The 27,752-nt window shown below is 39.0% G+C and overlaps 1 protein-coding gene across 1 annotated transcript in view; it reads left to right on the top strand.

Annotated features, from left to right (window-relative positions):
• The window catches only part of LOC149149332 (organic cation/carnitine transporter 7-like), a 224,634-nt gene extending 197,137 nt beyond the window's left edge, over positions 1-27,497 (top strand). The window contains exon 6 of the mRNA XM_089439759.1: positions 27,060-27,497. Within this exon, the coding sequence (XP_089295885.1) occupies positions 27,060-27,287 (228 nt within the window). The 3' untranslated portion in view covers positions 27,288-27,497. The remainder of the gene's footprint in view (positions 1-27,059) is intronic.
• Positions 27,498-27,752: the final 255 nt, after the last annotated feature.

Below are 27,752 nucleotides of genomic sequence, written 5' to 3'. Positions count from 1 at the left end.
ATTGGGTACTGTTTCAACATTGGATTGGGGATGACTTCCTGGTGCAGTAGGAAACAAAAATCCATAGCTCTGAGCTCAGCAGAAGCAGAATATATGGCCGCTAGCACAGCTTCGTGCGAGGCCATATGGCTTAGAATAATGCTCAGCGGAAGCAGAATATATGGCCGCTAGCATAGCTTCGTGCAAAGCCATATGGCTTAGAATCTTGCTTGTGAACCTATTCAGTAGAAGGATGGAAGCGACTAGGATCATGTGTGATAATCAGAGTTGCATCAAGCTCTCTGAGAATCCAGTATTTCATGATCGGTCGAAGCACATTGATATCAGGTGTCACTTTGTCAGAGACTGTGTTCAATGATGAGCAGTACAGTTGAGCTACACTCCTACAGGAGAATAGATGGCAGACATCCTCATCAAGGCCCTAGGAAGAACACAGTTCGTTTATTTTAGGGAGAAGATGGGGATGGTAATGAATCCATTTCAATAGCAGAAATGGATAAGTGTCAGGTGTTGCAGTGTAGCAGTTAGCAGTGTTATGGGCAGCATGGGCAACGTATGGAGAGGGAGTTGCAGTACAGATGTAGCAGTAGTAGTGGCAGGGGCAATGTCATGGGCAGCGATACAAAAAGCAACAATGCAGATGGTGTGAGGCATCAAGCCAAGCATCAACACAGGTACCGGTGCAGAAGAATCAATGTGATGTTTCAGTGGTGGAGCATTACTAGAGCACATTCCTCACTAAGAGGGAGTGTTGATTTGTAGTAGCATCGAATGTGCTCTTGTCATGAAAATTGGTGGAGAGGCTAAGGCACATAAGATCTCCAAGACCCAAAAATGGTTTGGGGAAATTCCACCCGATTGGAGAGATATTAAATTAATTAATATTTTTAATAGGGTTCCTAAGTCTAAACTCAGGAAAATTAAAATATTAATGGGTATTAATATAAAACTAGGTGAATGTTTTAAATGACATGGATGAAGCCAAATCCAATCTTAGTCATTGATTAGGAACTTAATCTCAGTCGTTGAAGACTCAACAGGAAAAGTATAAGAGGAGGCTTGAGGTTCAGTTGGAGACACACTAGCAGATACTCAATATTCCAAGGAAAATCGATTCTCAAAGAGAAGGAGATTGATTTCAGAGGGAGAGTTGCATGGTGGAGAAAGAGGGGGGGAGGGATTAACAGTAGTCTTAGAAGAAGTGACGCAAGGACTCTTAGAGACAGTGCAGAGGGAGACACAGATCAAAGAGATGCTAGGATGACGGAGAGAGGGACCAGAGCTGCGCAAAGCCACGCAGAATGATGCAGGGCTGACGCAGTAGAGAAAGGAAGCTCTCTAGGGTGTCAGAAAGTCTCGGAGAAAAGTCTTAGGTGTTTTCTCCCAATGTCTATGTAAATTTTTTTGTAAAAGCGATTGTTGCTGAAGATTAATAAAACCCTCCTCTGTTGCACCGGTTTTCCTACATTGGGTTTTTCTGGGGACAATTGTCCAAAAATCATTGTGTTGATGTGATTTATTCTTGTGCATATATTTGTTTTTGTATAATGGTGTGATATCTGTAGTAGAATTTATTTTAATATTTACTAAAGGGATTTCATAAATAACTTATTGGGAATAATAAGTAGGTGAGATAAATCAGTTGTTGCAATAATAGAATTTCTGTTTAGAAATTTTCATAGGTCATACTTTTGGCAGGTCCAACTAATATGTGTATGTTGTTGACATATATTGGCATCTTAAGCTCTTATTGGGAAAGGTATTAATGGACAAGAATGAGGTTAAAGAGGAGGTTCTACTGGTGTTGGATGACATGCAGGTTACTTCACAATCATTGGACAAAAGACAGAGCCTTGTGGAAGCCCATTCTGGCATACCTCTTGACTCTGGCTGCTCACCTGGAAGTCGCAAGGAACCCACTATAGTTGAAGCTACAGACTCTGATAAGTCTAGATGATAGTTTTCTTTATGTTTACTGTTATGACTTTCTGGTTTCAGTCTCTATTTTTGTCATCTGATTATGGTCTTTGTGGCCTTGATTTAATTGTTAGGCTTTTTAGTTAGTTGGATAAACATTAGTAACTGGTTTATATGGATGGTTTCTAAACTTCAGTGTTGTACCTGGTTTGGTTTCCCTAGCGGCAAACCAACATGAATATTCTCATGCTTTGTTAGTGTTTTTGATCTATGAATAGAAATTTAACCTTTACAAAAAAAATTGCCTCTTCTTCCTTGGTGGACTTGATACTTATTGGATTAGTAGGATTGCAAAGGTTCGTGCAACTTGTTATGACTGATACACACAGGGTAAGGGCCCACTATCACATAGGCCTGAACCCCAACTCTTTAGGCCCAACTTCCTCCTAAAGGGCCTGTTGCCGCAAAATCTAGCAGGCCTAGTGAAAAGCCTCACTAGGCAGGGATAGACTTGATAGCAACAAGAGAAAGGGTTTCCATTGTTACCTCAACAACCTTTTCTCCTGTTCTTTAGTGGTATTCAACCATAAGGGAGGCTTCCCTAAATCACCTAAAAGATATTCTAAATGCTATGGCTTGAGGTGATGGATAAATAGGTCTCTAATATGGCACAGAGTATTAGCAGGGCCTTGAAAGGCCTAGTGTGAAAATTCCATGAACTGCAGCAATTGGAAATTTATCTTGCAACTTACGTAGTTTATTTGTATTTTGTTAATTTATTAACAACAAATAATGATAAACTCACATTGCAATTCTTCACAAATAAAATACGTTGTGGAAAATAAAATACTGGAACTAAGAAAATAATGCACACACACAATAAATATGACACCAATGTTTTTGGACAATTTTCCCTAGAAAAACCCGGAACGGAAAACCAATGCAGCAAATGAGGGTTTTATTCTTATCTTCAACAATTTGAGAAATTACAACTAGTTGTTGTAGAATAGCAAACCTCTACTAAATATTAATATCCAGTATCAAAAATAACTGGAGACTCTTTGTCTCCCTCTGTGACTAGGTCTGGCCTCTCCCAACCAATTCACACTTCCTCAGCCCATTCACACTGGCTGGCTGGAATGCACACTACTGGTCCCAGGAAATTCGTACAGCCTCTGGGGAAATCGTCCCTGCAAGTAAAACTACTTCCAACAGCTGCTAGACACACTCGCTCTGCCTTCGAGAAATGCTTCCGACAACTAGCAACTAAAACGTAGTCTCTCCATCAACTCGCACTGGATAAATTGGGTAACTCGCTCTGCTAAATAGACCTCCTCCTCTGCAAACTTAATTGATCTCCTTCCTGCCTCTAGCCCAAATTTTTGTTGAATACCTCGTTGCTGGTGTCTCCCTAGCTTCAACTGTGCCCTTGCTGAATCATTGCAACTAGGTAAGTCAAATTGCTTGAACTAAGGCAAGCAAATTATTTTTATCCTTGGTAAAATCGAGTCCACCATGGAGACATTCGTAAACTGCTCTACCATACGACCCTGCTCTTATAATCAGCTGTTGGGCAACCAACGACCATGAGCACATCTCGATCGATGGCTATGATTATCTTAACTCTGTCAATTAACTTTTTCAGAAGTCCCTAGAGCAAAATTGACCTCCCTCAATTAATCTAATTTAATTAACCACATTTTCTAAGTTAGTCTTAGGAAATATTTAATTATAGGCTAATTAATCTAATTAAGTTGTCTCTAAGGCTTTTCTTGCGAAACATTTTATGGGTTTTGGAGATCTCTTGTTCCTTAGCCTCTTAGACAACATAGAGACTAGAACATCTATCTACTGCTACCCCAAAAACTAACACCTAGATGTTCTATATTAGGATTCAAATACTCTATGCCTAAAACAAAAATAATGTTGCTTTAAGTTAGGGTTTGATAGATATGCAATGATAGGGTTCACCATGTCGTATAGCAGCCAAGGAAGAGGCCTTTAAATGATAATCAACAACAAGGGAACAAAGGCCTTCCAATAGAGACCATAACTAGGTTAGGAAAATATTTCTTATGGCTGTTAAGTATGCTTAAACAACAAAAGGAAGGATGACATCAGCCCTAAATGAAGAATATTTACCATGCATTATGCTAGATTTTTCCTTTATGTGATTTATAGATGCAATCACTAATTTATAAGGCACAAACATCCACACCAAATTTGTTGTTATGCATAAATCTGCCCTAGAAACCCTAGCAACTAACCTTAGACGTCTAGGAATGGGAGGAAGAAAATGAAATTTAATAAAAATTATTGGTGATCAACACACCAATGATTAGTGCATTATCCTACTAGGGTTTAATTAGGGCTAAAATTCAAGAGAGACTTTGATGGAGTATGGGAGAATGGCTAGGACCTCCACTTTTAAAATACTAACTATTATTCTTGTGAGAGGAGAAATTAAATATAGGGAATGCACATTCAAAATTTCCCTATAGGCCTTAAGAAGAACAATTTTGTAATAAAATAATGTAGCAAGATTTCAACAAAAATTAAGCATTTAGTCATGGCATAAATAGAAACCCTACTTCATACATTCAATATGCAAAATATCAATGATAAAACACTAAACTTACAAAATCCTCCAAAGAAGCACTTCTTTCAATCCCAAAAATAACATCTCCATGCAAAAGATCAATTCCACAAGAAAATTGCACCACAAAAGATTGCATCTTGCCCCTAGTAGCAAAAAAGACTATTCACACTCTCTTTTATGAGAAGATAATAGAATGTGTGATGATGAAAAATTGAAATGAGGAGACTCTCCATTTATGCGAGACTTATCTCCCTCGTTTCTACAACAATACAAGTAAAAATTGTTAATTACAAGTTTACCAAGTGTTCCACAAGAGAGAAGTTGCAAGCCGACCTCATACCTCAAAAACATAACAAAAGATACCAAAAGGTCCATAGGTGTGGTAGAAAATGCCTCCTCTACTATGATATCATCCTCCAAATGAGCTCTAAATGCTACAAGCAAGTGTCAAGTTATCTAATCATTAGAGAAATTTTGAGGTTAGAAATGGGATTTAAAACTAAAATGTACAACCAAAATCAACTTTATAAGAACTAAAAGGATTCAAGATGATGTCAACCATGGGGGATGATTCACCATTTTTTTAATAAAAAAAGTAAAAATATTTTAGGAAAAAGCTACTTTTTCAACTCATACTTTCAACTTCTCTCCCTACGATTTTACTCAAATCTCAAGCGAGAGCGCTCATTGGATGTGGAATTTAATTCCTCATCCACCCATGTTGCATACTTTCGATGGACCCTGCTACATGAAAAGCAAGAAAAAATGAAAATCACATTTTTAATGTATTTCTCGTTTTTCATGTAGCGTCCATCGAAAGTATACAACATGGGTGGATGAGGAATTAAATTCCACATCCAACGAGTTCTCTCGCTCGAGATTTGAATAAAACTGTAGGGAGAGAAGTTGAAAAAATAGTTTTTTCTTTTTTCCTTCTAAAATTTGATGATGTAATCTAATATTATTTTATTATTTCCACTATTATTTTATAATATTTTTTAGGAGGCCCATTTCATGTTGATTTGGGGTAGCATCGGATGTGCTCTAGGTCTCAAATTTTGCAAGGAGGCTTGGGCACATGCATTCCAAAAAGAACCCAGAAAACGTTTTGGGAAATTCCACCTAGATACGATTTTATTAAAATAATTAATATTTTTTAATGGGACCCTAAGTCTAAACTTAGGAAATTAAAAATATTAGTGGGTATTAATCTAATTGCAGGTGTAACTTCTAGAAGAAGACAGAGATCAAGCCAAAATGATTTGAGCCTTTGATTAGGAGTTAATATAGGCCATTGGTTGTCCAATAGAAAGATATAAGACGGGGCTTGAGAGTCATTTGGAAAACATGCCAAGAGATCAAGAGATCGAATTTCTGAAGTGAGAAGTTCTCAGGAGGAAGTTCTGATCGAGGAGATTTCTTGCAGCGAGGGGCAGTGAGTTTCCAGAAGAAGGAATTTTTCCTGGGCCGGAGAGTATGAGGCAGAGAGAGGGTAGAACGACCTCTAGAGAGAGGCATACATTGGCTCACGCAGAGCTGATGCAGTGGCAGCGCAGGCCTTAGAGGGAAATCGAATTCCTACTGAGGAAATCGAGTTTTCAGTAGCCGGGAGCCGAGGTGTGAGACCGAGAGGCAGAGATTTGGATTTTCTAGCCAACAGAGGGTCCAGAGAAGGAGCAGCATTATACTTAGCAAGGGTGACGCAAGAATTGCGTAGGAGTGATTCAGAGGGTATGCAGAGGCTCCAGTTCAGCGTGATCAGACTCAAATTCTCCCAGTGACAAGGTGAGATCACTTCACCATTCATTTTGTCCAGTTTCTCTCTGTATCAGATTGCTAGTTGAGCATCCAAGAATTGTACTCAGATTTACTACTGCATAATAATAAAACCCTCAGATCTGCTGCACTGGTTTTCCCGCATTGGGTTTTTCTGGGGACATTTGTCCAAAAATAACGGTGTCAATTGTGTTGTATTTTCTTTCTTGCTCAGTCTCTTGTTTCCGCATAATAATTAATTAAGTGAAGGCTGCAATGTATGTATTACGATATTTGCTGTAGGAAACTACAAGTATTTTGTTTAAAGGAATTTAACAAATAGGAGTAATATCATCAGTTGCTGCAGTAGGGATTCCTGTTGAGGAATTTTCACATGGTATCAACGTTGTACGTGAAGTAAGAAGAGCAGAGCCGGTAGATCCAGCACTGAGCAGAAGAGGGAGATCGAAAAGCTATAGGAGGCAGCAGTTTGAAACCCTAGAGGGTTTGCGCAATTCTAGCCAGAGGGCTAATTTTCAAGGCAGTCTCTCTCTGAGTGAGTCGATAGAGAGGAAGGACTCCCAATTCGAAAGTTTGTCGAGGCAGAGGGAGCAGCACTGAAGCCTCAACGTGAGGAGAAGCGGGTGGGATGCAAATTTTTCTACAGGCAGTTTGTTGGGCAGAAAATCGTCAGAAGAAAGAGGAGAAACACTGCTGAGGGAATTTCTTCCTTAGAGAATTCCTAGCCAAGGAATTTGATTTCTCTAGAGCTGAGTAGCAACAAGGGGCAACATTTTTACTAGCTCCAGCAGGGAGTGCATAGGCTAGCCCAGCAGCAGCACAAAGGAGAGAGGAGGTCATTCGACTTTCTATTTTTGGCAGAAATGGCAACCAGTGGCTTGAGGGATCAGGATAGGTTGGACGGAGCATCCAACTACGTCATCTGGAAGGCTAGAATGTCATTCCTTCTAGATGAGCATTCTTTCAAGACGTATGTCAACAGTGTGGTGGTTGAACCAGCAGATCAAGATCCGTTGAAGAAGTACAAGGCTGAAATGGCAAAGGCCAAGAGGATGATCCCGGATGGAGTCAAGGATCATATGGTGTGTCATGTTGCTAGCAGAGGAACTGCTAAGGAGATGTGGGATACCTTGGCCACGTTATATTAGGGATCTTCCAAGCATCGCAAGATGTACTTGGAGCAAAAGCTGAGATTTTCTCAGATGCAGAAGGGAGAGCATATGGATCCATTCCTCACAAAGCTGAAGGAAACCCATGATTAGTTCTCTGCTGCAGGGCATACACCTCAGGATTCAGAGTTGGTTAGATTGGCCCTCAGTTCTATGTCAGATGAGTGGCAAGTCTTTGTCCAGAGTATCTTGGGCAGAGCAACATTGTCAAATTGGGATGAGATGTGGGCAGCTCTAAAACGAGAGGAGTTGAGGAGAGACTTAGTCAAGGTCAAACTTGACAGAAGCAGTAGCAACAGTCGGTTAAAGCCCAAGGAGGAGGAGGACAATGCAACCCCTACATCGAAGGGACAACAGGAGCAACGAAGATGTAAGGATGTTTTTCTTGCCCATTCTCTTGTTTCCGCATAATAATTAATTAAGTGAAAGTTGTAGTGTATATATTACGATATTTTCTGTAGGAAACTGCATGTAATTTGTTTAAAGGAATTTAACAAATAGGAGTAATATCATCAGTTGTTGCAGTAGGGATTCCTGTTGAGGAATTTTCACATTTCAGACCTCAAAAATTCTCTAGTGGAGTGCTTCACACTCTAAGGAGTAGCTCCATGTCCATGGGAATGCCTCCAACTAAGACGTTATTGCCATGATGTTAAAAGCACACTGCAAAGGGCAAGAAGGGTGACGTGACACTTTTCTACTCAAGCGTTGGGGCTAAAAAGTGATGTGCAAGCCCTCCTTTGTCATCTCAAGGATGACCATCATATTTCCGGCTTTGGAACAAGAAATGCCCATCAAATAGTGTCAAGGCTAGCCTGAGGGCATCCCGAGTCCACTGAGCACATCACCAATATTTCCAAAACCAAGCTTCATAGGTTCAAACTTCAGAATTTCAACATCTGGGGGTGCCTCAAAGTGTTAAGTACTATGTGGAATCATCAAGTAGCCCAACTCTCTGCTCTGGGTGGGAAACACTGCATCAACGAGGTCAAAGTTGCTCTTTGAAACGTGTAAAACAACTTTTGGAATGCTATTGGATGGAGTGGTAATCATGTCTCCAAAGGCCTTTACTGCTATGAGAATACCACCTGACAAAACCTTTCCTAAAATCGAGCGAAATCACCTATCATTAGGGACGATAACCATAAAAGCATCATAGTGGACAATACCTAATGTTGGGGGAACAATTATACTTCACGCAAAGCTCACCTTCAAATGTCTAACTAGATCAAGTCTCATAAATAGGTTGCCTCGTTATGTTAGGGATGGTTAGATGGATAACCCTATTAGGTTTTTCTAGCCCCCAAGGGGATGTGACACGTACCAAGTTCGCCCATCAATTCATGGGTGTGTGAGAATGGTGGTTGCGGAGTGGGAAAGATTTTAGTGCTAGGTGCCATGGCCAAGAGACCAACTAATGGAGGTCCGACATCCTGAGTGTATAGATGTTAATCGGGAGCAATCATGGAGGCATGAGTTACCTCTTTCCTCGACCTACTTTTTCCACTCCTTTGATGCGCCTTTTACTTCTTTATGATTTGCTTTGATTTTGGTGCGTAACTTAGGATCCCAAGCTTGCCTTTTGAGGTTTTTCATTCGACACCCCTTGAAGATGAGTCAATTTATTGCTCATAAAGGTTGGAACAATACCAAAATTCCATTTAATAAATGAAGTATCATGTGCTTGAGCAATTGGGTGAGGGCTAATGAGGGCGGTAGAGCTCATTCCAGGCTTTTGCCCATGCACTAATCAAATGTCCTAGCCATCTTTTGCATTTTATATTTTTCTTTCATTGCGGCTTTCATATGCTTTTACCTTTCTTTTAGTTGCATCAACCTCTAGGACAGAGTTTTCCGGCCCAGAGTCAAGGATGAGATTGAAAGGGTGCCAATACCCCTAACCAATGATCACTAGCCTAAAGAATGGAGATGAAAAATGGGAGAGATGGAAAGTGATAAGTATGGAATATTATGGACATGCTACTTCAATAAGAGCCTCCCCAGTAGTACACTTCTTAAAACCCAAAGGCCTCAGAGGAGATTCCACTGGAGCAGAGTCAAATATTAACCTCCCGGGTGAAGTAAGGGAACAAGAATATAGTGAAGGTCGGTCAATCATTCAGTTTCTTCCTTGATCCATATTAGTATGCCCATACATTAAGTGAAAGCTCTCGATTACAAAATGGTTAAACTACCTACCAATGGATGACCCACCTTCCTTCAAATAGGAATGTCATATGGGAGAGATAAATTTGACCGAAGCAAGAAGTGGGGGATCCTAGCATCATGTTATGTGTTGATCATATTGGGGTGTTGGCCAGTTGGTTGTCCAAGGAGAAAAGTTTTCTCTTATGGATTACCCACTTTTTGGTGGATAACAGGGGAAAGGGAGGATTCCCTCTCAATACCCTCTACCCACCTAAATAATACTAGTGCATTAAATGGAGTCAAAAGATGAGGTGGATGAGTTAATTTAAATCTGTCTTGCTGATTTCTGTAAGTATGCAATAGAAAATTAAAAATAGCGAAACACTACACCAAATGATGTTAGATATGGCATGCAAATACTCAAAATTGATGTAGAAAATAATATAGTAAACAGTCATAAAGTTAATTTTTAGTTTGGGTTACTGGTTAGAGGGCATACAGAGAAAATTTGCTCGATGCCCTGTCAAAGCAAACTGCAACATATGCAATAAATTGCAAGGACAACAACGAGTTTCACTCAAACAAACCACTCAATGAGTGACCAAGCACTCCTATATCACTCATCTAGTGGTGGGGAAGCTGAAAGGAATGAATTTTATCTTAAAAGACCACTTCCAAGTTATGAACAACAACAAATACCAATTTCCAATAAGCTAGAAATTGCATTTCTGTGTTCCTGGTTCAATTCCCACCAGGTACAATGTCTAGGAAATTTCCAGAATTTAATTTACTTCCATAACAGCTAGAAATAAGTGTTTTGCTTTTACTATAAATCAATAGATCAATGTGTAAATTTAAACTAAAGTCTATGTGCAAGGTTCCAAACAAATATCGTACTTGGTATGAGCAGAGAACCTTGAAGAATGTTGCTGATTTCTTCAGTAACAACCAGCAAAATGCACATATTTACAATAAAATCACTGGATACACATAGGTAAAGATATCCAAAAATGATTCCAAATTTCCAACTCAATGTATGAAATGTTGGCTTAGTTTCAACTTTATTTTAATTTTTCAAGTAATCTTCTTGTTTATGATATAGTTATGAAAAATAAACAAGTAAAACATAAATAAAATAAATTTGGAGTTTTTAAAATAAAGTGGTTACTACAATTTTTACATTGTACCAAATAATGTGACTTCAAATGCTAGGTTACGGAACACACTCCTCTCTAATTTGATCTTTCATTTTATCAGGGAAGTGGGATTGGTCTTGAAGAGAAATTGCCCCTACTTGTGGCTTCATATTATTCCATTTTCAAACCCAACTAGGAGTGACCCCTAACATGGCATTCTCTAGCCTTCGGTTTAAGTATGCAGTGAAATGCAAGCTTCCTTCTCAATTAAAGCTCCTTGTTGGAATAGTTCAACCTTTGTTGGAACAACCCACCTACCAGGATTTCTCCCTAGCTTGCCCCCTCCATGTGGTTATGTGGCCCCTCAATGACTCAATCCTCTAGCTTTTATCTGATCTTACTAATTGGGAAAATTATTAGATTTAACCAAATACCACAATAGTTCAAGGAAAAAAACCACAGTAAGAACCAACCCACACAATGCAAGAAATTACAAGGTTTAAAAATGAAGTTTCTTTTGTTAATGGTATTAATTTCACAATACAATGACAACCTTCCTAGGGGTGAGGTTAGCCTTCTATAAAAAAATTATAACGACTAGCTAATACCTAGTTAGACTCCTCTAGAAAACTATTTTTTACTAGCCATCCACGTGTCGAAGACTTAGTAATTTTATAAAATATTATATACAAGATTAATTTTTCGCACTAAGGAGCCAGCTTAGTTCACAAAGCCCAATTTGATCCAAGATTCCCTTTCCATTATGGTCCATAATAGTAGCAATGAATAGTAACCATAAGTAGCTCAACATCCCTCACCAATGTATCCTTGGTAGCTTGGCTCGGTACAAGTACAACACAACTCCATTTGGTAAAAAGTTAGTTGATTTGGTCCTTTGGATGTGTTGTCCCTCAACTTGTACAGGCATAGTGCGACAACGACTCAGGTCGGGGGTTGCCACTCTGATCCCCGAACTCTCTGTTATAGCTGTCTCCCAACAACAGGCTATGGGGGGGTAGTCCCTATGGAAGATGGAAATGCAAGACTCGTTGGCAACCAACAAGTTCGGGAGACACAGTTGAATGGCCTAACCACTTGGTTGATTTAGCAAGTTTTATAGATTAGATTAGATTTTAAATATGAGACCAGTGCCTTATGGAGTCAATTTCTTGTTTTATATCGATTAGAGACTAGGTAACCGGATGAACAACCACTACTTGAATGAATGACTATCCTATATGATATGCAAATCCTAAGACCTAGGTGTGATGCAAGAATCTTGGTTACTTTTAATTAAATGCCTATTCTAAATGTGACCTTCCTCTTAAGTATTTTGGAACTAGTCTCTAGAGTAGGTTGTGGGATAAAAGCCAACAGGAAGCAAACAAAAACTTGATTAACAATAACCCCCCCGTGTTTTAACAATTTGATGCCTTTGACACTGCAGAGAATGTGGCTCTGACGACTGCAACGTCACCGTGTTAACCACTAAAGAGGTGTTGAGTCCCTCAAGCTAAATTGAGAAAGGGTGGCCCTAAATGTCTATTAACCAAGCTTATGCTTGGAGGTAAATTATTAAGTGCAAAACTAACTTAGAATGATATGCAAGGATTATGAGTGATTCTTAAGGTGAGATTACTTAAATGTTCTTTATGATTTACTTCAATTTAAGATATCAAATACTTGAAAATGCTTAAAGAAGGAAATCTCAACCAAAAGACAAGTGCCAACAAGAGATCTCCACGAAACAATTATTCGAGTGCTCAAAAATTACCTTCCACAAGATATTAACCAATAAATGATAACAATGATAGAAATTAAAGAAATTTAGAGCACTTGTCCGCTTAACAATTAGTCATTGATTTTCAATACAAGATGCCAATGATTATTTCAAAACAAGATTATAAACGATCTTATGCCAATACTCTTGAACAATTAGTCTCTTTTATGTAATTATATTCAAGCTAAATTTCCAAAAAATTTAAGAGACATTCAATGACATTCAATTCTTGATTAAGAGCTTCTCAAGATATGCCAATATGCCAAGGACTTACCATAAACCAATAATGGCAAAGGAGAACAAGAGAAGTTATCCAATGATTCACTTAGAAACCTAAAACAATAATTAGATTTCTCAATGCCCATGATTTTAGACACTTAAGAGAGAAAGCTACTTCAATGCCAATTAAGAGAGACAATTTGATCAAGAATGCCCAAATAAACTTTAAACCATTCAACACAATGCCACTTGAGATTAGAGTGCTTTAGTGAGTGAATTTATTAGATGTGATCTTATGAAAATTTCAGTCAGCTCACCACAACAAATGTGTTAGTGTACTTAAACAATTAGAAACCAATCGCAAATTTTTACTTACAGACTTAATATTACCAATGCTAATTATCTTCTTCACAATAGCACATAAAACCATGAATCAATTAACAGTTATTATATATAGGGTATGAGCAAAGAAATCACCCATGTTACTTGTGTCCCAATGAGCATTAATTAACTTTTATGACAACAATAGATTTAGAGTACTCTTAAATGCAAACTTGAAATGTCAATATGCAAGTGAAACAAGCTACTATCAAACCACTTTTCAAAATGCGAATTTATCAATGTATTAGGCCTTTTAATGAATCAAATGCCACTGTTAGATCATACTTGATTATACTTGTTATGCAGAGATGAAAATCATTAAAACAACTAGATCTATGCCAAGTGAGCGATGCCCAATTTGCCTAAGTGACTTGCCAATGTGTTAGATAGTTTATCAATTGATTTTATGCCACTTATGTGTTTTTTATCACTTTCAAGAAAATATATGACTGTTGTAGAAAAACAAAGATATGTAAGGGTTTAGAGATAACAAACCAATGGGCCTAGGCCCGGAAGAAGCTTGCCCAAATTTTCTTCAACATATGAAAACACCAATTTTCACCAACTCTTTTGCAAAACTCACCAATGATTAGCTTCAGAAAATCAAATGCTCAGACAGAGATGAAATGAGGGGACAAGAGACAATATGAGGGCCAAGGAAGGGAAACGCCATGCCTTAAAGGGCTAGCGTTGAGGTGGAATATGGTTGCAAGGCCTAGTTAGGCCTGTGGCTAGGGTAGGCAAGGCCTTGAAGGCCTGCCACAAGCCTAAAAAGGTTGCGGCTAAGGGAGTAGACCCCACAAGGGGCTGTTGCAAGCCCTAGAGGGATGCGGCTTTGGGTGGAGAGGAGGGTTGAGGGAGGCGGAACATAGGGTAGACGAAGGGGGGAAAGGCCTGCGGCAGGGGAGGCTAAGGGCTTTAAGCCTTATGGCTAGGCCTAAAAACGCCAAAAATGCCCACGGGCCACAACCAAGGCTAAAAAGGTAGGCCGAGGCCTTTAGGGGCCTATGACTAGCCTTGGAAGGCTAGAAAGGGTTGACGCGGGGGCTTCAAGGGCTAGACGGCTAGGTTTATGGAAGACATTGGGCCTGGAGGCCCTAAAAAATTTGTAAACCCTTGCCAAGAGTTAAAGTTGCTTCATATCTTCAAATTTCACTACAAAATCTTCAGTTGTTGGCCCTACAAAAGAAAATTCTAGAGACTAGATCTTACCCTCAAGGGCCTAGCTCTAGCTCTAATCCAGCAAATCTTCTTGAATCTCACCTGGACAAATAAGTTTGCAAGTACCCAAAACCCCAATATATACAAAAAATTTAAAACCCCAACTACAAACAAGGGTTAGAAGAAAAATAAAATTTATTTACAAAAAAATATTTTACAAATTATACAAATGTACAATGTTTGAAAGATTTTTTGAAGAATAATTTTAAATAAAATTTTGACGATGGCTAGATGTATTTCGAAAAAATAGATGTCGACCAGAGCGTTAGCAAAGTAAGAACATCACATAAAATATTCGAAGTCCAAACACGGCCAGCCTATGCCCACAATCTGTGAACTTGGAGCCCAAGGGTCGAAGAACCTCCAAACTCTATTTATTTTCTCAAGAAAAATCGTTAGAACATACAACGAATCAGATCACCTAAGATATGCCCAAAACTTACCAATAGAATGCTCTTATCATCTACAAATGAAATAACGATTCAGATAATATTAAAGCACAATATAGGGATTCACATACCACAGATCAATAAGACAAAGACACCATGAACTATACCCCAAAGTCTTTTAGAATGAAGTTCAAACGTTCCTATTAGAATGGTGGCTTCACACCAATGTTTACAAAATTAAATGAGACCAAATATCATCATGATCCAAATAGAAGCAAAATGCCTTATATTTATAGAGAAATTCCTCCAAGTGGAAAATAACAGCTAGTTGGCTTGATCCCGGTCAAAATAATCTCGATTCTTGATAAATACTTGTTCAATTTTTAATCTTTATTGTCGAATATAATTTTTTGTGAGGAATTTTCGAATTTATCATTAAAACCATTTTTTATTAGCTCAAAAATAATTATTTTGAACTAATTTCCTCTAAAATTTGACTTTGACTTAACCACCAAGGTCCAAGGGTCAAAATTTTCTTGAAATTTACAATATTCCCTTGGTGTGGGACCTCCAAAAATTTATTTATTTTAAACCCATGAATTTTTCCACTTGAAAAAATTAATTTTTCTAACATTTTAGTTTTCACTTTAAATTAATTGATTTTTTGGCTTAGGATTTAATTTTATTTTTGCCAGAAAAATTAATTAATTGACTCATTAGGTAACTAATTATTTTTCCACCCTTAAATATTTTAGCCATGGTGTCTAAGTATGAAGGACCATGAACTAAAATATCTTTTACATATGATTTTACAAATTCAACCCTCAAAAGGGGAATACCCATTCGTTATAGATCCTCATAAAAATTACCCAATTCTGCGATACAATATGATCCAGTAGATCAAGTGATCTGTAATAGGAAAAAAATAGCCAAATAGCTTAAATTAATCCCAAATCAATTTTACAAAAGACTCGACTAAAACATGAGGACTCACCTAAGACTTCGACGATAAATTCCACCTTAGCTTTGGGTTGAGGTTAGAGGGAAAAATTTGATGATCATCCGTGTTTAGAAATGCAGATAATCAGTGAGACAAAAAACCTTCTAGGATGAAATTCGTCGTCAAAATCATAGGATTACCTAGGTTTTTACATAATTAGCGGTCCTACTAGCATCATTTACATTAAAAACTTGCAAAATTGGTTTATAATGACATAATAGACTATTGGCTGATGATTCTGACTTTGAAAAATTTTCTTCAAATCTCCCGATCCTGCTTCCTTGGAATGTTGAAAAAATGGGTGCAACAAGATGTTCTTTGACTTCATAATAGTTAGTATATGGTACTCTCCTTAACTTCCAGTCCAAGATACCTCCAAAGGTTAATTTGACCCTTCAAATGGCTAGTTGACTCTTAAAACGACTAGTTTTCTCAACTTTTTTTCTTTAGTAAACTCAACTTGTACTCCAGATCTCCAACACCCTAGTGAATTTGACTTCTTTGACACCTAGGTTTGTTGTAATCAACCCTATATTTCCACTTCATCACTTCCATTTCCACATCATCGAGCCGTTATTTGGCTTCTCTAATGCCCCTAGGATTTTGAGACTTGGGTTTTGTTCCTATTCTTTTGTAGCCCATTTTTGACATAATGCATGCCTCAATTTGCCCAATGCTAACCCTGTTCTACCACTTGAAAACATGTAATACTTGTTTGACCACCTTTCTGTGAAAATTTCACCACTAAAATTCTATTGTCGCAACTGGAATTAATTCTTCTAACTGATAAATTAATTATGCGGTTTATTGCTATGACAACAACGAATTAATCACACTGCAATCTTCATAAATAAAAAATAATGTGGAAGATAATATGGAAACTGAGAAAATACTTACACACACACACACAAAATTATGACAATTATTTTTGGACAAATGGCCCCGGAAAAACCCAACTTGAGAAAATCGGTGTAGCAAATGAGGGTTTTTATTATTAAGCATTAGTGAGAAACGCTGAGTACAATAAATATTGCCAAACTGACGAATCTATCTAGGAGAAATATTGGCAAAAATTCTCAGAGGGAAATTATCCTCTCGGAGCAATCCCGACACTTGACTGCCTCTTAAAAGCTAGTCGTCGAACTAGCTCTACGCAAGCCCTACGTCACCCTAGTGCAGTGCCTGACTCAGTTACTAATCTAGCCGTCCTACCTACTACTGACTGAAAAACTCTCTCTCCAACACTCTGGAAAATATCCCTGGTCTCTGGAACTGAGAAAGAGCTCCTCTTCAGTTGGATCAAATTTATCTCCTGAGGCTCTACATTGCCTCTGCACAACCTCCTGGAGAAAATCTCGACCTCCTCTTTCTGACTCGAACTGGAAAACTTCCTCCGGACTCATTGTCTCTGCTTCCCTTCTCTGGCTCGAACTCTTCTGAAAACTATTGTTGCTCTCCAAAGAAGTCAAATTGCCCAAGGAAATCGATCTCAAGTGTCACAAGTGTGTTCCTCTATCTACCCACCGACTTCTTCTTATAATCCCATTATGGAAGTCTAACGACTAAGATTAAACCTTAATCGATCGCTGAAATTATTTCCTAGTTGATCTATTTGAGTTTCTAGCTAATTCTCACCTTTCTCAATTAATTCTGATTAATTAACCAGTTTTCCTAATTTTAGATAAGAAATATTGGTACAATAATCTAATTGAGTCACTTCTAGGTGGAATTTCCATAAATGATTTCTGGGTTTTGGAGAACTCCTGTGTTTTAGCCTCCAAAAAGTCTCGAGATTAGAACACCTCTGATGCTATAAAAACTAACACTCCCTCTTAGCGAGGAAGGTGTTATAGTGTTGAATTGTTCCAACGCCGTGTCTTTGCATCACCCTCCCTACATTGTTGATGTTTGGCCACTGTGAGTGATTGCCACTGACCAACAACTACTGCACAACTTTGATGTTGCATATGTGTTGCCGCTAACATTGCTATGTTGCTACCAACTCTTCATTTGCACTGCAACTCCCTCTCATCTATTGTTGTTGTTGCTAGTGTCTTTGTGCTGCATCTGTCTCCTGAGCATCTCACTGCTACTAGCCACTGCATTGTCCACTGAAGAATTTGTGTTGCTGTTGACTTTGCCTTCGAGCCTCCTGCTTTGCCATCAACACTACTTTGCGCTCCTCGGCACCTAACTACTACTAGTTTGCAACTGTAACTCGGGAATCTGACTGCATTATTGACATTGATCCATCCTGCTATTGAATATTGTGGGCCACTTGTAGCAAGGTAATGATCCATGAGGAAGACACCTCAATGGACCTTGTGCATCCTCTGCAACTTTGGGACTATAACTCCATATCACCCCACCTCACTATGAAAATTCTATCACTGCAACAACTGATTTACTTTACCTACTTATTTTCCAATAAGTTATTTATGAAATTCTTTCAATAAACATTAAAATAAATTATGTTGCAAATATCACACCATAATACAAAAACAAACACATGCACAAGAATCAACGCATCGACCCAGATATTTTGGACAACAGTGCCCGGAAAAACCCAATGTGGGAAAACTGGTGCAGCAAGGGAGGATTTTATTATTCAGCAATTCTTTAGTACAACAGGGTGCCAAACTGGCTTACCCAACAAAGAGAAAATTCTCCAGCACTTCTCCTAGTCTTTGCATCAACCTGGCTGGCCTTTGCGTAGCTCCCAAAGACTCTGAGTCAGCCCCTTCCTTTCTACGTCAGCACTGGCCTCTCTGTGTCACCCACGTAGGCCCTCCAATGACTGCGAATTTTGCTGCTGCCTCTGCCTCTCCAACCTCTGCGCTGGTTTTCTGGTGCTGTTCCCGACTCTATGTTCCGTACCTGCTGCCTCCTGTTGCTCTCCAGACCACTAGTTCGAATTTCTCAGCTAATCTTGCTCCAGAAATCGAACCGACTGGTCTCCCTCAGTGTGTTCTCCAATTGACCCTCAAGCCTCTTCTTATATTTTTCTCGTTGGTCCACAAGAGCCGAGATTAAATCTCTAATCAACGACTAAGATTAAATTTGGCTTGATCCATGACTTTTGGACCCTTCTAACCCAATTTTATATGAACTTCATTAAAAATATTAATTATTTTAATATCTCCCAAACCGGTTAGAATCTGCTCAAACCATTTCTGGGTCTTGGAGATCTCATGTGCTTTAGCCTCTCCACCAATTTTCATGGCTAGAGCACATTCGATGCTACCCCAAATCAACACCCACTCCTGGAGGTATAGTTGCAAACATGGCAAAGTCTTCCTCCAACTTGGAGGATAACTTGTCTATCTCTGCGGATGTTGTTGCCTAGTCCTACTTCTCCTACTTGTCCTTCTTCTTGAGAGAACACTGAGTATTGTAGTGGTCAAACTTGCTACCCCTGAAGCACTTGACCTTACATAAGTCATTTTTCTTCTTCTCCCCCTGTCCCTGATTGGGACCCTTTGATGCAAGGGCTAGATTTTCTTCTTCCTCCTTACCTATCAAACGCTTACTACTGTTTTCATTGATGGATCTCTTTACTAGAGCTTTCCTCATCTCCTCCTACTGTAGATTTGACCACATCATGTCTCACCTTAGTAATGTGTCTCATCCAAAGATGCTTTGGACAAAGACTTGCTATTCCTCTGAGACACTGTCTAGGGCCAAACACACAAGCTCTGTAGGTTGAGGCGTCTCCCCAACAGCTACAAGATCTTGGATTTCCCGAATTCTAGTGAGAAAGGGATCTATGCCTTCACCCTTTTGCATCTTGATTTTTCTCAGCTTCTCTTACAAGAATACCTTTTGTTGCTCGGATGTATTCTGATATAGTTGAGCGAGAGGATCCCACATCTCATTGGATGTATTATTGGCCAATATATGCGAGACTATATGGTCCTGGACTCCATCCAAGATCATCTGCTTCGCCTTTGCCATCTCTTTCTTGTAGTCACGGAGCTAATTTGTATCGGTCAATACTATCACAACATTATTTGCATATGACTTCAGGCCAAATTCATCTAGTAAGAAGGACATCCTAGCCTTCCAGATGATATAGTTGGAGGCTCCCTCCAACCTATCCTGATCTCTAAGCCCAGTTGTAGCCATCTCTAAAACTAGAACGGAAAACTCTCTCTTTCACCTGCGTGGTTGTTGAATCTGCTATTCACACTTCCTTCTAGAGTGAGACAACCTGCTTGTAGCTACTGCCGACTGCAACAGGAAATTTGGATTTCTAGGCTAGAAACCCCCTGAGAGAAATTTCCTTCTGTGTGTGCACTTTCTCTTCCACCCGGCGTTCTCTAGCAACTACTGCAAAACCCTCCTACACCCAAACAAGGAATCTGTTCAACGAAAAATACTAAGTTGTTGCCCCCTCTGCTTGTTGGAATCACTCGAACTTGCAAGCCAAATTTTTCTGCCAACTTGCATTGTAAAATTGAACAACCTAGCAATTTGTATGGCCTGGCTTAGGCTCTGCGTAGCCCCCCCAAAAAAATTCATACTACTCCCTTTGAACAACGAATTGCTTCCTCTGCTTCTAAGCTTCCCTTTCTGATCAAGCTATATCTGATACCATGTGAAAATTTCACCACTGAAATTCTATTGCAACAACTAGAATTAATTCTTCTAACTAATAAATTAATTATGCAGTTTATTGCTATGGAAATAACGAATTAATCACACTACAATCTTCACAAAAAAAAAATAATGTGGAAGATAATCTGGAAAATGAGAAAATACTAGCACACACACACAAAATTATGACACGACGATTTTTGGATTATCATCAACATCCTGTTCCACCCTGGTAATGTGTCTCGTCCCAAGATGCTTTGGACAAAGACTTGCCATTCCTTTGAGACACTGTTTAGGGCCAAACACACAGGCTTTGTAGGTTGAAGCATCTCCCCAACAGTTGCAAGTTGATCTCGGATTTCTTGAATTCTGGTGAGAAAGGGATCTATGCCTTCACCCTTCTGCATCTTGATGTTTCTTAGCTTCTCTTGCAGGAATATCTTTCGTTGCTTGGAAGGATTCTGATATAGTTGAGCAAGAGCATCCCACACCTCATTGGACGTATTATTGGCCAATATATGCGAGACTATATGGTCCCAGACTGCGTCCAAGATCATCCGCTTCGCCTTTGCCATATCTTTCTTAAACTCTCGGAGCTGATTTGCATCGGTCGATATTGTCACAACATTATTTGCATAGGTCTTTAGGCCAAATTCATCTAGCAAGAAGGACATCCTAGCCTTCTAGATGACATAGTTGGAAGCTCCCTCCAACCTAGCCTGATCTCTAAGCCCAGTTGTAGCCATCTCTAAAACTGAAATGGAAAACTCTCTCTTTCACTTGCTCGATTGTTGAATCTGTTATACCTTCTAGAGTGAGACAACCTGCTTGTAGCTACTGTCGACTACAACAAGAAATTTGGATTTCTAAGCTAGAAACCCTCTGAGAGAAATTTCCCTTTGTGTGTGCACTTTCTCTTCCACACGGTGTTGATTCTGCTCTGGCACCCGTTGCAAAATCCTCCTGCACCCAAACAAGGAATCTGCGCAATGAAAATTATTGAGTTGTTTCCCCCTTTGTTTGTTGGAATCACTCAAATTGGCAAGCTAAATTTTTCTTGCAACTTGAACTAAAAAATCAAACAACCCAACAATTCGTATTGCCTGGCTTAGGCTCTGCGCCGCCCCAAAAAAATTTGTCATGCTACTCCCTCTGAACAACGAATTTCTTCCTCCGCTTCTGAGCTTCCCTTTCTGATCAAACTAGATCTGATACCATGTGAAAATTTCACCACTGAAATTCTATTGCAGTAACTAGAATTAATTCTTCTAACTAATAAATTAATTATGCAATTTATCACTACAGAAATAATGAGTTAATCACACTGCAATCTTCACCCAAAAAAATAATGCGGAAGATAATCTGGAAACTGAGAAAATACTCACACACACACACAAAATTATGACACAGTTATTTTTGGACAAATGTCCTTGGAAAAATCGGTGCAGCAGCTGAGGGTTTTTATTATTAAGTAGCAGTGAGAAATTCTGAGTATGATAAATATCACCAAACTGGCAAATCTATCCAAGAGAAACACTGACAAAAATTCTCTAAGGGAAATTACCCTCTCTTTGAGCAATCCCGACACTTGACTTCCTCTAGAAAGCTATTCATCCAAGTAGCTTTGTGTAAGCCCTACATCACCCTATCGTAGTCCCTCACACGCACTACCTGAATCAGTTGCTAATGTAGTCGTCTTGCCTGTTGCTGATTGAGAAACTCTATTCGGCACTGGAAAATATTCTTGACCTATGGAACTGAGAACAAGCTCCTCTTTCGTTGGATCGAATTTCCCTCTTGAGGCTCTACGTTGCCTCCTAGAGAAAATTTTGACCTCCTCTTTCTCACTGTCTGGAACTGGAAAACTTCCTCCGGGCTCACTATCTTTGCCCCTCTGCTTCTGCTTCCCTTATCTGGCTCGAAATCTTCCGGCAACCACTGATACTCTCTGGAGAAATCGAACTGCCCAAGGAAATCAATTTCAAGTGTCACAAGTGTGTTCCTCCATCTATCCATCGACTTCTTCTTATAATCTCACTATGGGACTCCAACGGCCAAGATTAAACCTTAATCGATGGCTGATATTATTTCCTAGTCGATCGGTGTGAGTTTCTAGATAATTCTCACCTTTCTCAATTAACACTGGTTAATTAACTAATTTTCCTAAGTTAAAATTGGTTAATATTTAAAAATAGGTTAATAATCTAATTAAGCCACTTCTAGGTGGAATTTCTAGAAACAATTTATGGGTTTTGGAGAACTCTTTTGTTTTAACCTCTCCACAAGATGTCAAGACTAGAACACCTCTAGTGCTATAAAAACTAACACTTTGACCAACTGTAACTTGCCACTGCCTTCTCTAATCTATTTTTTTTACATGGCACGTCATCCTCTCATCAAGCTGAACAAAATGAAACGAAGTTGACTTTTTGGCATTCTGGGACCACGTGCATTGGGAAACATGAATTGCCTTCGGAAACGTGAAAAGTTGTCAATGTGAGACTGCCATGTATGAGAATTTTCTGAGGGATACTGTACCAATGCCAAGGTTGCATACACATTCTATAGACACATAATCACGAGGAAAGACATAGGTGCACCTTGATGTGCACAGGACTAGCCCATACACTGGTTATCAACCCAACAAAAAACAGGTTTCTCTAAAACCATGAGTCTTCATATAGGCTCATCCAAGACCCTCCAATGCCATCCAAGGTGAAAGGAGTTGAACCCAAAGGGACTAGCCATAGTCTGACCAAACAAGTCTAGGATACCTAATACATGGCCTCACATGGTCGTTACGAGGATTGTAACTTATGACCTTGAGCTTACAATGGTGATAAAAAATGCTGTAGAAATTTTTATATACCTTCGTTGACTGTTAATTTTCCAGCTTTCTATGATTAACACAATCACTTATGATAATTTCTTCTTCAATTAACAATCACTTTATCCAATATAAATTCAATATTCCAACAAAAATAAACAATTGTAGATAGAACAGTAAACCAAATGCACAACAGAAGACAACCAAGAACAATAGAGACAAGATTCGGTCAAAGATTAGGGAAAAACCCCACAAGGGAGAAAATTATTTCCAAATTCTTCTTCTATTAGATTGTCATCAAATGTTCAACAGAGAGATACAATGTTCAAGTTCATCAACAAAGAGTCAAAGGTCAAAGCCTTGACTATCCTAAATACCAATTCAATATCCAATCAAAGATGAGCCCAACAGTGAAATCTGGTCAAACTTGAATTCTACAAATTTTGGTCAAAGTCAACAACAGTGAATTGTTTCCTAACCAGTCCCAGTCAATGGTCAAATCAACCCTTAAAAGGCTCGATCAAACTATCAAAGAAATTGACCTTCTTCCCTTAGTCAAACCCTGTCAATGCAACCTCCAAAAACTCAGTCAAAGGAGAGATATGGAACTTGTGGTCGAACTTCAACAAATTTGCAGCAATTGTGGTCAAAGTTTACAGCTAACCTTAGTCAAATAGCCCAAAAAAGTTTGATCTCTTGTCCAATCTGGCTCCGGGGGGGAAGGCAACAACTCCCCTGTACGTACATGCGCTGATCGCTAGTGCATGTACCCTTTCGGACGGGGGGCCTGCCGTCGGCAGCTCCGCTAAGGTTATCCCGATCCGGGCTAAGCACTTCCTTCGAACGAAGATAGGAGTCTTTCATTTATCCATTCAAATAACGCTCCCTTCCCCTTCCCTCTACGCAAAGGAAAGGGCCCTCTATTTTGGGAAAATAGAGCGATAAATCCCTCTTAACAGTCGAGCGTGCTTACGCACCCTGTCGGTTCTCACCCTGCCGGGGGCATGATGGCGGCCCGTTGGTCGAGACTAAAATGGGGGCATGATGGCAGCCTTAACAGTCGAGACTGAAATGGGGACTTGATGGCGTTGGTCAAGACTGAAATGGGGGCATGATGGCCGCCCGCTGGTCGAGCCATTCTTCCTCTCCCTCACCATATGACAAGTACTTATCTCCTTGATCTTTATGCGAAACTAAAGTCAACGAAATCATACGAGTCAATATAGATTTATTAGGGCCTTCGATCCACGTACGTCTTACGGTCTTTACTTGCCTGAGAGAGGGGGGGAAATTCGGCCTTCCAAAATAGAAATAATTTAAAGTCAAACAAACCCAAGTCAAATGTAGTCAAAGGTTGGTCAACGTTGTCCCAACAGAAAGTCAACAGACCAAACCGCAGATCTAGTTCTCTGCGCTTCAGATCTCCCTCTGAACGGCACAACCCTTACTCCCTTCACTCTAGAGCCTTTTTGATCCAACGTTTTGTCACTCTTATACCATGTGAAATTTCCACGATTGCAATAAATTGAAATTTAATCTTCTATCTACTGCAAATTATTTGGCTTCTGTAATTACTTTGTGGCAAATAACGATTAAATCACTATTACAATCTTCACAATTAAAAACGTTGTAGAATATAAAAACTGGAACTGAGAAAATATGCACACACACATAAAAATATGACACCGTTATTTTTGGACAATTGTCCCTGGAAAAACCCTAAAGAGAAAACCAATGCAGCAAATGAGGGTTTTATTATTATGTTCAACAATTTGAGAAATGACAACTGGATGCCTTTCACTGGCAATCCTCCGGCAGATACTAATCTCCACTAGAAAAATAATTTGGAGACTATTTGTCTCCCTCTGCAACCAACTTGACCTCCTCCTAGCCACTTGCACTTCCTCTTGAAATGTGCAAATCTAAGTGAGGATAATTCGCACAGCCCTTGGGAATCCTTCCCTGCAAGTTGATTTTCCTCCTGTCGTTGCTTAGACCCTCTCGCTGCTTAGACTCACTCGCTCTGCCTCCAAGAAATAGATCCAGCGTCCGACAACTAAAACGTGGTCTCTCTGACAATTCGCACTAGCTTATGCGGCCTCCTTTGCAGATGAATTCGACCTCCTCTTCCTATCTCTCGGACACTAGAAAACACTAAGGAAATATCCTTCGGACCCCTGTGTGCAAATCTTTGTCGAACCCCTGCGACTTATGCTTCCCTAGCTTCAATTGCGCCCTTGCTAAATACCCGCAACTAGGTAGTTGAACTACCCAACACAACTAATTCGATGTCATTTCTCCAAGCCTTTCGACCTGCTCTTATAATCTCTCGTTGGAGTCTCAATGACCATGATTACATCTCAATCAATGGTTAAGATCATATTGACTCCGTCGATTAACTTTTCTGGAAGTTTCTTAGAGCAAAACCAAACTCCCTCAATTAATTCATTTTAATTAGTCAGTTTTCCTAAGTTAGACTTAGGAAATATTTTAATCATGGCTAGTTAATTTAATTGTGGTGTCTCCAAGTCTTTTCTCGTGAAAACTTGTTTTGGGTTTTGGAGATCTCGTATTCCTTAGCCTCTTATACATCATAGAGACTAAAATGTTCGTTCATTGCTACCATAACCTAACAATAATAATATGGAAAGCTTAGCCATGTAAACTAACCACAAGTTTAGCTTGGTGGGTTAGCTGTTCGTTGCTACCATAATCTAACAATAATAACATGGAAAGCTTAGCCATGTAAACTAACCACAAGTTTAGCTTGGTGGGTTAGCTCAAATGGTTGAGTGTCTTGAATTGCAAATAAGAGATCTCAAGGTCAAAGTTCCGAGGCTGGCTATATGTGATATGTTAATATTCAATGCCTATAGTTTATGTTGATGGTTTACATTACCACCTGGTAAAGTCTTTGGGGGTTTCCCGTGCTTTTTTACATGGCAAAAAGAAAAAAGACAAGTATCAATCACCATTGAAGCTTTAAAGCTCATTTCCGTATGTCATCCATATATGCTAATCTTGTGCAAAATTAAGTTTAAAATCCAAAGTCGGCTTTCTGGATGCGCAGATTTTGAGCTAAAGTCACATTTGCAAATAATGAAGAAAACATAAACAACTGGTACCTTGACTTGGTTGAGCTGAGCTAAAGTCACATTTGCAAATAATGAAGAAAACATAAACAACTGGTACCTTGACTTGGTTGAGCGGGGATGCTATTGCTTATCTATAGTTTTCCCCAGCTGTTACTGGCCTTTACCCAAGTCTCTCCGCATCATCTGCAGATCCTTTTATTTCCATCCAGATTTCCATATGAGGCATAGGGCTAGTCCTCCATTCTTACCGGCCTATCCCTGTTAGTTGGAGAGTTATTCTTCACACTTTCAATCTTGTAATGGAAACAAATGGATTGGTATGTGATTCTGCAGTTCCCGTGGCTTAGAAAAGGTGATGAATTCATTGATGAGAAATTTCTTTGGAGTGTATCTTGGAATATCTCTAATATACTTGCGTATTGTGCACAAAATGCGGCAAGAAATTAAACGAACGGCGTCGCTAAGATGTATTTTCTTTCCTTCCAACCTACCCATCTTTGCTCAATGCCTTTTACCCCAGGAATGCTCCTGTTATTGGTAGATAGAATCATTTGAATATTTTTCCATACGGTATGTATTGTTGAAGTGGAGTATTTTACTTAGCAAACAACTTACGAGAACTAAAATTTTGTATATTTTACTTACAGTTACCTAGGCTGGAAAATTTGGCATGGCCAATACGTTCGTTACTTTTCACATTGCTAAGTGATATCCCATGTTTCCACTTGACTAAATCCTAATGATTTATTTTATCTAGTTACGGTCATTAAAGGCAGAGACTACAGTTGCATTGAATGTTATTGCAGGTTTATCCAACGTCAATAAGGTCAACAGGATTTGGAGCTGCAAGTTCATTTGCACGAGTTGGAGGAGTATTATGCCCTGTTATAGCTGTAGCTCTGATAAAAAGCTGCCATAGAGTATTGGCTATCTTTTTATTTGAAGTTGTAATTCTATCAGCCGGAGTTTCTGTTTTGTTTCTTCCTATAGAAACCAGAGGACGGGCTCTGAGTGACATTGTTCATTCTAAATAACAATTATTAGGTCTTCTGCTTAGACACATTGTTGCCAGTTGAGGTAGATGATAGTTTACAAATAGATGTCTACTTAAGAGTACATTTCCCTTCACCTTTTTTTGGTAGAAATATAAACTTTGATGTGAACCTACAGTATGGCCACTTTATATACACAAATTTATAATTTTGTTTCAATCATTCTGTTTATTTTAGCAGCAAGTTTCCTAATTATAGCCAATTCATGAAAGATTTTTTTTTATATCAGTTTATTACTAGCAGTTGAGCTGTGACTCTAGGCAGAGAAGATTTTAGGCGAATATTTAGGGGCTAATATTCCCAAGTAGTTAATTTCTCATTTTCTTTTTCTGCCAATTTTCACTTTTTTTAATTATTCGCCCAAATTTTATAATATAAAATTATTTATCTTAAAAATCATAAAAAAATTATTGAAGGCTATATCTAACATCATTAGAGATTTGATTA

This window comes from Pinus tabuliformis, chromosome 9 (genome assembly GCF_031772625.1).
Source record: "Pinus tabuliformis cultivar Carrire ecotype Pingquan chromosome 9, CPIR1, whole genome shotgun sequence".
Lineage (NCBI taxonomy): Eukaryota > Viridiplantae > Streptophyta > Pinopsida > Pinales > Pinaceae > Pinus > Pinus tabuliformis.
Note: the sequence above shows the minus strand (reverse complement) of the source record. Positions and strands in the feature narration are given on the sequence as shown.